This window comes from Oncorhynchus mykiss, chromosome 10, assembly GCF_013265735.2.
Source record: "Oncorhynchus mykiss isolate Arlee chromosome 10, USDA_OmykA_1.1, whole genome shotgun sequence".
Classification (NCBI taxonomy): domain Eukaryota; kingdom Metazoa; phylum Chordata; class Actinopteri; order Salmoniformes; family Salmonidae; genus Oncorhynchus; species Oncorhynchus mykiss.
In genome coordinates, this window is record NC_048574.1 from 20709661 (window position 1) to 20721906 (window position 12246).

The following is a 12246-nucleotide window of genomic DNA, read 5'->3' on the forward strand; positions in this document are numbered from 1 at the left end:
AATCTAGGAGGCTCATGGTTCTCAGCCCCTTCCATTGACTTACACAGTAATTATGACAACTTCCGGAGGACATCCTCCAACCTGTCAGAGCTCTTGCAGCATGAACTGACATGTTGTCCGCCCAATCAAAGGATCAGTGATTGAATCTATTACTGAAAGCATAAGCTACAACTAGCTAACACTGCAGTGCATAAAATGTGGTGAGTAGTTGACTCAAAGAGAGATAAACTGTTCAGCTATTGTCTTGAACAAATGAATTTCTTAAATTAAGGAGAAGCAAGAGAGAGCTAGCTATATTTCATGGTATTATTTTTTTACTTTTCACTTCAGCCTACTCAAACAAAACACCCAGCTTAAACAGAGAGGGATGCTATGTTAGCTAGCTGGCTGTCTAACACTATAACTTTTCCAAGTCAAGATAAGCTTTCGATTTTATTAATTTATTGCCACGGGTGTAACTGCTAAACTGCCTTCTGACTGTACTGCATGATTGTAGAGGGTTTACTAATGTGTTAGTTCTATTAGCTATGTAGACTATGACGTTAGATAATATGGTGACAATGATGTAGGCTGTGTGTTGCGCTTAGCGGTTATGATATGAAGGTTTGGATTGTAAAGTTTTTTTTGGACCTGGTCACAGACAGCTGATGTGTTGTGCACTGAAGTCCACAGGCAGAGAGGGAAAGGTGAGGAGGAGGAGAGTGCGTAGATGCAAAAAGGAATTACAACGAGCAAAGTGATCATTCTGTTTGTTTGTGGCTGCTATGAAAGTAAACTGTGTTTGCATTCCACTGATTCTGTTGAAAAATGTTCCATATTTTCAAGCATCATGTTATGGGTATCTTTGTAATCGTTAGGGACTAGGGAGTTTTTCAGGATCAAAAAGAAACAGAATGGACCTAAGCACAGGCAAAATCCTAAGAAAACCAGGTTCAGTCTGCTTTCTACCAGACACAGATGAATTCCCCATTCAGCAGGACAATAAACTGGCCTAGTTAGAGTTCAGTTCAATCTACTTGAAAATCTATAGCCAAGACCTGAAAATGGCTGTCTCGCAATGATCAACAACCAATTTGACAGAGCTTGAAGAATTTTGAAAATAATAACGTGTGAATATTGTACAACCCAGGTGTGCAAAAGCTCTAAGAGACTTACCCAGAAAGACTCACAGCTGTAATCCCTGCCAAAGGTGTTTCAACAAAGTACTGAATTAGGGGGTGGAATACCGCTGTAAATAAGATATGCATTTAATTTTCAATACATTTGGGAAAAATGTAAAAACATGCTTTCACTTTGTCATTATGGGATGTTGTGAGTAGATGTGCGAGATTTTTTTAAATCCATTTTGAATTCAGGCTGTTCCACAACAAAATGTGGAATAAGTCAAGGGGTATGAATACTTCCTGAAGGCACTGTATGAATGGTATATCAGCAGGGTGTGAATGAAATCCTCAAACAAAAACACACACACCAGCAATCTCTCTCGCCCTCTCACACACTATATTACACACAATGAAGTGGCTGGGTATTGCCTGGTTGGGGGAACTCCCAAGTCAGGGCCCTCTATTCTCACAGTAATGGTTTACATTCCACACAGGGATGCAAAGCCGGAAAAGACCAAAGCAGAGGGGGGATTATCAGACAGTAAATTGACATCCACAGGAAGCTGTGGCATAAACAACTCGACGACAAGGAAGTGGGCTACACAAAACACCACAACTGAGACAAAAACCTTTAAAGTGGTCCTCTGTGATAGATGAGAAATGCATCGGACCACAATTGAGCCCAGATCCACCCAACAACCGCAACCTTACCCGAACCTCGTATGAGGAAGCAATTGGTGCCTTTGTGGGAGGCAAGTTATTTTTTGGGTGCCCCAAAGCTGAAGACAGCAACGCCACAATGAAATGGCTTCCGCATGCAGAAATGAACACACCTCCAGAGGGATATATATAGAGAGAAGGAAGGACAGAGAGAGAGATACTCACCTGGGCATAGTCCCTCTCTATGGCAGCTTTCTTCTGACTGAATGTCCTACAAGGAGTAAAGGTAGAACCACAGAATGATATACAACATAATTAATAAACTGGGAAAAGAGACTGAATGGACACTACAGGACTATATAAATTAGACAAAGCATGAAACATTTAGTAGGGCTGACCCCATTTCATCAACTGGTCGATTGTTTGGTCGATAGGCTGTTGGTCGACCGGGATATCTTTAGTTGAGCAGTTAAAAATTTTTATGTTACCAAGTAGACATTAAAAACTGTAACATCTTATGCTTCATGGAGTCGTGGCTGAACGACGACATTATCAACACACAGCTGGCTGGTTATACGCTGTATCGGCAGGATAGAACAGCAGCATCTGGTAAGACAAGGGGTGGCGGACTCCGCATATATGTAAACAACAGCTCGTGCTGTTGGGGGGGGGGGGGGGGGGGGGGGGGGGGGGGGGGGGGGGGGGGGGGGGGGGGGGGTGAATACTCCACACAGAGACATGTACAAAGCTCCCCCTCGCCCTCCATTTGGCAAATCTTACCTTAATTCTATCCTCCTGACTCCTGAACACAAGCAAAAAATAAAGCTGGAAGCACCAGTGACTAGATCAATGTAAAAACGTGGTCAGATGAAGCAGATGCTAAGCTACAGGACTGTTCGGCTAGCACAGAGTGGAATATGTTCCTGGATTTAACACTGAAACATGCATGAGAGCACCAACTGTTCCGGACGACTGTGAGATCAAGCTCTCCACAGCCGATGTGAGTAAGACCTTTAAACAGGTCAACATTCACAGGGCCGCAGAGCCAGAAGGATTACCAGGACGTGTACTGCAAGCATGCGCTGACCAACTGGAAAGTGTCTTCACTGACATTTTCAACTTCTCCCTGTCGGAGTCTGTAATACCAACATGTTTCAAGCAGACCACCATAGTCCCTGTGCCCAAGAACACTAGGGTAACCTGTCTAAATTAACACCGACCCACAGCACTCACGTTTGTAGCCAGTGCTTTGAAAGGCTGGTCATGGCTCACAACACCATTATCCCAGAAACCCTAGACCTACTCCAATTTGCATACCGCCCTAAAAGATCCACAGATGATGCAATCTCTACTGCAACCCACACTGCCCTTTCCCACCTGGACAAAAGGAACACCTAAGTGAGAAAGGTATTCATTGACTACACCTCAGCATTCAACATCACAGTGTCCTCAAAGCTCATCAATAAGCTAAGGATCCTGGGACTAAACGCCTCCCTCTGCAACTGGATCCTGGACTTCCCGACGGGCCGACCCCAGGTGGTAAAGGTAGGTAACACATTCGCCACGCTGATCCTCAACACAGGGGCCCCTCAGGGGTGCGTGCTCAGTCCCCTCCTGTACTCCCTGTTCACTCATGACTGCAAGGCCAGGCACGACTCAAACATCATCATTAAGTTTGCTGATGACAACAGCGGTAGGCCTGATCACCGACAATGACGTGACAGCCTATAGGGAGGTGGTCAGAGAACTGGCCGTGTGGTGTCTGGACAACAACCTCTCCCTCAACGTGATCAAGACAAAGGAGTTGATTGTGGACTACAGGAAAAGGTGGACCGAGCACGCCCCCATTCTCATTGACGGGGCTGTAGTGGAGCAGGTTGGGAGCTTCAAGTTCCTTGGTGTCCACATCAACAAACTAACATGGTCCAAGCACACCAAGACAGTTGTGAAGAGGGCACAACAAAACTTATTCCCCCTCAGGAGACTGAAAAGATTTGGCATGGGTCCTCAGATCCTCAAAAGGTTCTACAGCTGTACCATTGAGAGCATCCTGACTGGTTGCATCACTGCCTGGTATGGGAACATCTTGGCCTCCGACCTCAAGGCACTACAGAGGGTAGTGCGTACGGCCCGTAACATCACTGGGCCAAGCTTCCTCCCATCCAGGTCCTCTATACCAGGCGGTGTCAGAAGAAGGTTCTAAAAATTGTCAAAGACTCCAGCCACCCTTGTCAGACTGTTCTCTCTGCTACAGCACGGCAAGTGGTACCAGAGCGCCATGTCTAGGTCCAAGAGGCTTCTAAACAGCTTCTACCCCAAGCCATAAGACTCCTGAAAAGCTAATCAAATGGCAACCCAGATTATTTGCACCCCCCCCCCCCCCCCCCCCCCCCCCCCTTTACACCGCTGCTACTCTTATTATCTCTGTCACTTTAACTCTACCTACATGTACATATTACCTCAACTAACCGGTGCCCCGCACATTGACGCTGTACCGGTACCCCCTATATATAGTCTCTCTATTGTTATTTTACTGCTGCTCTTTAACTACTTGTTACTTTTATGTCTTATTCATATTTTTTAAACTGCATTGTTGGTTACGGGCTTGTAAGTAAGCATTTCAATGTAAGGTCTACAACTGTTGTATTTGGTGCATGTGATTAAAACTATTATTTGTATTATTTTCATGGCGCACAAGACACCAGTCTGATTCACGCCTGTCTCAGTGGACTAATCCATTGGACGCCACGGGGATGGCACAACCCATCACTCCTAAGGCATTTGATAATGAAATTGTATATGGTTATATTATGTAAAAAATAATGCTGCAACACTAATCAATCTCATTATTTTATAACAAATGCTCAATCTTAGGGCGCCGTAGAATTGGCACCTATCCCTATGTTGCTATGTGCATAATAGCAAAGTTAATCAGTATGGTGGGATTGAGAACAATGCGGTGGAGGCAGCAGACAAAAATAACTGCCTTTGCCTGAGCCTTGTTGTCTAAGAAAACTGCCTTTGCCTGAGCCTTGTTGTCTAAGAAAACTGCCTTTGCCTGAGCCTTGTTGTCTAAGAAAACTGCCTTTGCCTGAGCCTTGTTGTCTAAGAAAATTGAGAGAGGAGAGAGTATTGTTTACACTGTTGCAAATTGCCAGAAAAAAAAATATTGTAATATAACAACGACTGTTTGACACACACGATACTCACACAACACTTGCTCCTATACCCTCCTTTTTCTAGATCCCCAGTAGTTTCCACAACTAAGTCAAATGACCTCCACAGATCTGACTTCCTCTTTCCTTCCTGAGTAGCCAGTAAACATTCACCCTTTGAGTTTATTTTTCATGTCCTCCACATCCATTTTGCTGTTATAACCAATGATGTGATTATGATAGGCTATAGGTGAGGTCCTATTGTTCATATGCATGTGATGCTCACGCATTTCATGTAAAGAGAGCTAGGGTTGAAGGAATAGGGAATGTTTGTCAAACAAATGAGGGATTTTGGTAACAGAACAAAACTTTACAGTCAAACTAAATGGCTGTAATGTTACAGCTTCAGCATGGACAGTGCAATAAACACTGCTATGTGTTTAAACAGAACGAGACAACGTGCCCCAGTCACACACTGTCCTTTTTATAACCGTTTGACCATCGGGTTCTTTCTTGAGTCATTTGTGTCTTAATTATGTAATCAAACAGTATGCTTAAAGCATCAGACAAAGCTCAGCGCATATGTAGTTGATTTTATTCTGTCTATATAAGGAAAAATAAGGTTAAACAGGACTCAGTCAACCAATATTTTTTTGTCGGGGACAGCCCTAAGATTCAACAGCCAATGATATGCTAGGCATCATAAATGATGTATCAGACTGATATCTAGGGAGTTGTGGCTTGTTGAATAGCATGTCAGATTATAAACCTGACAAATTGTTTGATTGAGACCAAAATAGTAGTAGTGGTGCGAATAAGCAGCATAGACACGCTGTAGTATTTGAGCTCACATGCATTCTGTTTCCATTGATCATCTTTGAGATGTTTCTACAACTTGGGAGTCCACCTGTGGTAAATTCAATTGATTGGACATTATTTGGAAAGGCACACACCTGTCTATATTAGTTCCCACTGTTGAAAGTGCATGTTTGAGCAAAAACCAAGCAATGAGGTCGAAGGAATTGTCCGTAGAGCCCGGAGAGAGGATTGTGTCGAGGCACAGATTGGGGCAGGGTACCAAAAAAAGCCTCCATCATTGTTAAATGGAAGAAGTTTAGAACCACCAAGGCTCTTCCTAGAGCTGGCTGCCTGGTCAAAAGGGGGAGGAGGGCCTAAGCCAGGGAGGTGACCAAGAACCCGATGGTCACTGACAGTTCCTCTGCGGAGATGGAAGGTTCTCCCAGAAGGACAACCATCTCCGCAGCACTCCACCAATCAGGCCTTTGTGGTAGAGTGGTCAGACAGAAGCCACTCCTCAGTAAAAGGCACAACAGCCCACTTGGAGTTTCCAAAACAGCACCTAATGGACTCTCAGACCACGAGAAACAAGATTATCAGGTCTGATGAAACCAAGTTTTAACTATTTGGCATGAATGCCAAGTGTCACGTCTGGAGGAAACCTGGCACCATCCCTACGGTGAAGCATGGAGGTGGCAGCATCATGATGCTGTGGGAATGTTTTACAGCGGCAGGTACTGGAAGACTAATCAGGATCGAGGGAAAGATGAACGGAGCAAAGTACAGAGAGCTCCTTGACGAAAACATGCTCCAGAGGTTCACCTTCCAACAGGACAATGACCCTAAGCACACAGCCAAGACAACGCAGGAGTGAGTGGCTTTGGGACAAGTTTCTGAATGTCATTGTGTGGCCCAGCCAGAGCCCGGACATGAAACCCAATTGAACATCTCTGGAGAGACCTGAAAATAGCTGTACTGCGACGTTCCCCATCCAACCTGACAAAGCTTGAGAGGATCTACAGAGAGGAATGGGATAAACTCCCCAAATACAGGTGTGCCAAGCTTGTAGCGTCATACCCAAGAACACTCAAGGCTGTAATTGCTGCCAAAGGTGATTCAACAAAGTACTGAGTAAAGGGTCTGAATACTTCAGTAAATGTAATAGTTTTTTATTTTGAATAAATTTGAAAAAATTCCTAAACACCCGTTTTTGCTTTGTCATTATAGGGTATTGTGTGTAGATTGATGAGGAAACATTTAATCCATTTTAGAATAAGGCTGTAACATTAAATGTGGAAAAAGTCAAAGGGTCTGAATACTTTCTGAATGCACCGTACAGGTCCTGGATGACAGGGAGCTCGGCCCCAGTGACATACTGGGCTGCGATCAAGGGCGGTTAATTTGCTATACCAAGTGGCAATGCAGCCAGTCAAGATGCCCTTGATGGTGCAGCTGTATAACTGAGGATCCGAGGGCCCATGCCAAATCTTTTCAGCCTCCTGAGGGAAAAGAGTCGCTGCCGTGCCCTCTTCACGATTGTACGGGTGTGTCGACCAAGTCCTTAGTGATGTGGACGCCAAGGAACTTGAAGCTCTCGACCCGCTCCACAACAGCCCTGTTGATGTGGATGGGGGCATGCTCGTCCCTCTTTCTCCTATAGTCCACGATCAGCTCCTTAGTCTTACTAACGTTGAGGGAAAAGTTGACATGTCCAAATAGTCCCTCTCTGTTTCAGTCCGTTTTATTATGTTTGATGTCTAATGAATATGACCCAGGTTGTGTTGTTTGGAGTCTTTACAGTTCCAGGAGTGAGCAGAGTATGGCACATCTTGTCTCTCTCATGTGTAAACAGTACAAGAACCACAGCATCAAATGGCCTAGTCCTTCTGTGATCAATATATTTTTCCTCTTTCCCACATTAGGCACCAAATGCAGAAAAAATTACTGAAACTGGGAGGGACTACCTGGACCTGTCCAATAAGAAAAATGGATTTGTGTTTTCCGTTACAATACGTTTTAAGTGGCAATTGAACACAACCCAGCCTCCTTGACGCGTCAGACACCCCAGGGCCACAGTCAGTTCCTTTTGATTGATGGGTGAAGTAGGCAAATTGGCTTTGACTAGACTGGTCATGTACACTGGGCATTTCATTGGAAATTAAAGCTAGAATCCTTAGTTGCTACATCCATTTTTGTACTTATGAATAGCCAAAATTTCACATGGGTCACTTCAGGCTAAAACAAGACATTACTGGTCTGAGTGCTCCAGTATTTGGCAAATCCAAACTGACAACAGATCTGGCTTCCCCTCGGGTGATTTGCATCTCCTCTTGGCCTCTTCTTCCTTTCCCTCTGAATGGGTCATGTTCATTCGAGCCTAAGTTTTAGTTTTTCCATTGCAAACTGTTTCTTATTGGTGTCCAAGAAGGCCAGCGTTTCCCAAACTCGATCCTCGGGACCCCAAGGGGTGCACATTTTGTTTTTTGCCCTAACACTACACAGCTGATTCAAAGCTTGATGATTATTTGAATCAGCTGTGTAGCACTAGGGCAAAAAACTAAATGTGCACCCAGGCGGGGCCCCAGGACCGAGTTTGGGAAACCCCGAAGTAGTCCATCCAATTTTAGTTTGTTTGGTGCCTAATGAAGGGAAATGGGATACCTATTAAGTTGCACAACTGAATGCATTCAACCGAAATGTGTCTTCCGCATTTAACCTAGCCCCTCTGAATCAGAGGTACAGGGGGCTGCCTTAAATCGACATCCACTTCATTGGCGCAGGCAGATTTTTCCATCTTATCTGCTTAGGGATTCGAACCAGCGACCTTTCGGTTTACTGGCCCAACAGTCTTAAACGCTAGGCTACCGCCGGCCCTAGGGAACACAACCCTGGGTCGCATTCAATAGGACCAACGCTTTGGAACATTCAGATAGCATATTTCTATGTAGAACAAACATGCCAGTCATGTAGAGCAGTGTTTTCCAACTCCAGTACTCCCAACAGCACACATTTGTTGTAGCCCCAGAAAAAAACACATGATTCAACTTTAAGGGCTTGATGATTAGTTGACAAGTAAAATCAGGTGTGCTTGTCTGGGGCCACAACAAAAATATGTACTGTTGGGGGATACTGGAGGACCGGAGTTGGGAAACACTGAAAAATCAGACACACCAATAGCGTTTGCCGGCAGAGCATACTTAACACAGCTTTGCCCAAACTCAGTCCTCAGGATCTCACGGGGTGCACATGTAGTTTTCCCTAACACAACACAGCTGATTCAAAATGTTAAAGCTTGCTGATTAGCTGATTATTTGAATCAGCTGTGTAGTGCTATGGCAAAAAACTAAATGTGCATCCCTTGGCGTCCCAAAAAACGATTTTGGGAAACCCTGACTTAGCACCTCTGAACAGAGTGCCAACTGTAATTTGCAAACCGATTCTACATGTAGAATCGCGCGAAAATGTTGTCAGTCTGACACCCACCAGCGAGAATGTGGTCCCTAAAAAATACTCCACACTGAATGAATGGCAGATTGACATTTGGTGCTGTGTGTCTGCTCCCTTAGAAATTCCAATAATAGAGCCAATGTGATTCCTATCTGCAACGTTTGACAACTGAACTTGGCCCTCCTCTCCCACTTCTTCCCTATACTATATCACTGCCTGTCCCTATCATTCTCCCTCTCCAACTATCAATATTTTTTTAATCTGGTAACCAAAATTCACATTTGGAGGATTCCAAGATTTCCTTACTATTCCATCCTGATTCCAGGAATCTTCCAACCAGGAAGATTCCAAAGTTAATTTATAATCCAAAACCAATTTTCCTCCAAGAGCGACTGGCTGAACAGCTCTGGTTCGTTTGATCTTTAGTGATTTTTCATCTCTTTGTCACCCCCCCCACCTCACCCAAGCCAAATGACAGGAAGCCAGACCCATGAGTACTGTCCCCTTCCAAATAAACCCCTACCCCACAAGGGCACTTCATATCATAGACATTTACAAAGGTTGGGTAGGTTTTACCAATATGGTAATAGGGGCTAGGCCCTCTGACAGGCTAGGTAGAATTGTAACCATTGATTATACATATCCAAGCCTTTCACAACTACACAAGTGCCTAGGTAGTAGGGGATAGGGGTTGATTTGGAACTGGGGATAGAGAAGCAGCCTCCACTGGCAACCACCAGCGCCCTCCACTCTCCTCCCCTTACCTCAGGTCCTCCAGTAGGTCACACTCTGTCTGATGTTTGATGTGTAGTCTGCTTATCTGCTCAGCGTGAGTGTGTTTCAGCTCCTGGGTAACCTTGACCTGAGAGAGGCAAAACAGTTATATCAGAAGAAGTGGGCAAAACATCCAAATCCAGCTCTTGTACATGGAGCAGAATACAGTCAACTCCTGATAAAAGCACCGCATGTCATATACATTTGAAGTCAGAAGTTGACATACACCTTAGCCAAATACACTTACTCAGTTTTTCACAATTCCTGACATTTAATACTGGTAAAAATGTATTGTCTTAGGTCAGTTAGGATCACCACTTTATTTTAAGAATGTGAAATGTCAAAATAATAGTAGAGAGAATGATTTATTTCAGCTTTTATTTATTTCATCACATTCCCAGTGGGTCAGAAGTTTACATACACTCAATTAGTATTTGGTAGCATTGCCTTTAAATTGTTTCACTTGGGTCAAATGTTTTGGGTAGCCTTCCACAAGCTTCCCACAATAAATTGGGTGAATTTTGGCCCATTCCTCCTGACAGCACTGGTGTAACTGAGTCAGGTTTGTAGGCCTCCTGGCTCACACACTCGTTCAGTTCTGCCAACACATTTTCTATAGGATTGAGATCAGGGCTTTGTGATGGCCACTCCAATACCTTGACTTTGTTGTCCTTAAGCCATTTTGCGACAACTTTGGAAGTATGCTTGGGGTCATTGTTAATTTGGAAGACCCATTTGCGACCACGCTTTAACTTCCTGACTGATGTCTTGAGATGTTGCTTCCATATATCCACATAATTTTCCTACCTCATGATGCTATCTATTTTGTGAGGTGCACCAGTTCCTCCTGCAGCAAAGCACCCCCACAACATGATGCTGCCACCCCCGGGCCTCACGGTTGGGATGGTGTTCTTTGGCTTGCAAGCCTCTCCCTATTTCCTCCAAACATAACGATGGTCATTATGGCCAAACAGTTCTATTTTTGTTTCATCAGACCAGAGGACATTTCTCCAAAAAGTACGATCTTTGTCCCCATGTGCAGTTGCAAACCGTATTCTGGCTTTTGTATGGCGGTATTGGGGCAATGGCTTCTTCCTGGCTGAGCGGCCTTTCAGGTTATGTAGATATAGGACTAGTTTTACTGTGGATATAGATCATTTTGTACCCGTTTCCTCCAGCATCTTCACAAGGTCCTTTTCTGTTGTTCTGGGATTGATTTGCACTTTTCGTACCAAAGTACATTCATCTCTAGGAGACAGAATGTGTCTCCTTCCTGAGCGGTATGACGGCTGCGTGGTCCCATGGTGTTTATACTTGCGTACTATTGTTTGTACAGAAGAACGTGGTACCTTCAGGCATTTGGAAATTTCTCCCAAGTGCAAACATGATTTTTAACAGTCTTTGGATATCTGCGTGTTCCCGGTTGACAGATTCACAATAATACCAAGCCATTAAATTGATCTAGGTAGTGTTCTTTAGGGCAGCGCAAAACAAAATTGAGTTTATCTTACTGGAAAATGGCAATCCCCTCCCTGTTTCAGACCATTTTATTTTCTAGTGAACAAGGCCCAGAAGTCAACTATGTACTAATCCAGAGGCAGATGAAGCTGGGTAAAATGCTTCTCTCTGGGGCTGGGTGGAGGAAAGCAGAGTTGCCTCTGTAGACTTCTAATTGGCCCCTGGGTTAGGTAACCCAGTCTCAGGGCTAGTAATTGGGTGTGTGTTCAACTGGGAAACCATTAGGGCTCAAACTACACTCACTGACCTTGTAGGCTACCCTGAGAAGATAATTCTGTCATCATGCATGGTGTTGATCTTCACTTGTCATTCGATCTCAAGTTGATCTGGACCATGTATTGGTTGGTGTGTTGCACTGTAAATTATAATACAGTATTTTGTGGTGGTGATTTGACTCCTATTTCTGAAGTGAAATGGTGACCCACAGCCTACTGTAATGTATTATACTATTATCATAACACAGCTGATCATTAGGAGAAATATACTACGGTTAAAATTAGAAGGCTATATTCAGGCAACTACAACAAGTCAAGTGGTTGATCTAATAGGCCAAGGTGTTTCTATTTCAGGAATTGACTAATCTGTAGTGCTACCACTGACATTTGAATATTCCTCAGCAATTGGTAGGCTAAACGAACCCGGTTTGAGAGAGAAATTAATCCACAAACTAGCTAATCATGAATATAACAAAAATGGCATACGTATCATAGTGATAATTGTTTTTTCCCCATTAACCCATTAATAAGAACATCATTGTTAAAAATAACAAATCTGGATTTTACAGAATTTTG

The 12246-nt window shown here is 43.9% G+C and overlaps 1 protein-coding gene across 2 annotated transcripts in view; it reads right to left on the reverse strand.

Moving 5' to 3' along the window:
* Positions 1 to 12246, reverse strand: part of LOC110533478 (F-BAR and double SH3 domains protein 2) — a 50930-nt gene that overhangs the window by 37856 nt on the left and 828 nt on the right. The window contains exons 2-3 of one of the 2 annotated variants that reach the window (XM_021617728.2): positions 9928 to 10025; positions 1989 to 2034 (exon numbers count right to left, since the gene is read on the reverse strand). In XM_021617728.2, the coding sequence (XP_021473403.1) occupies positions 1989 to 2034; positions 9928 to 10025 (144 nt within the window). Of the gene's footprint in view, positions 1 to 1988; positions 2035 to 9927; positions 10026 to 12246 lie in introns of those variants that run through there. The other variant, XM_021617729.2, reaches the window with a different exon arrangement.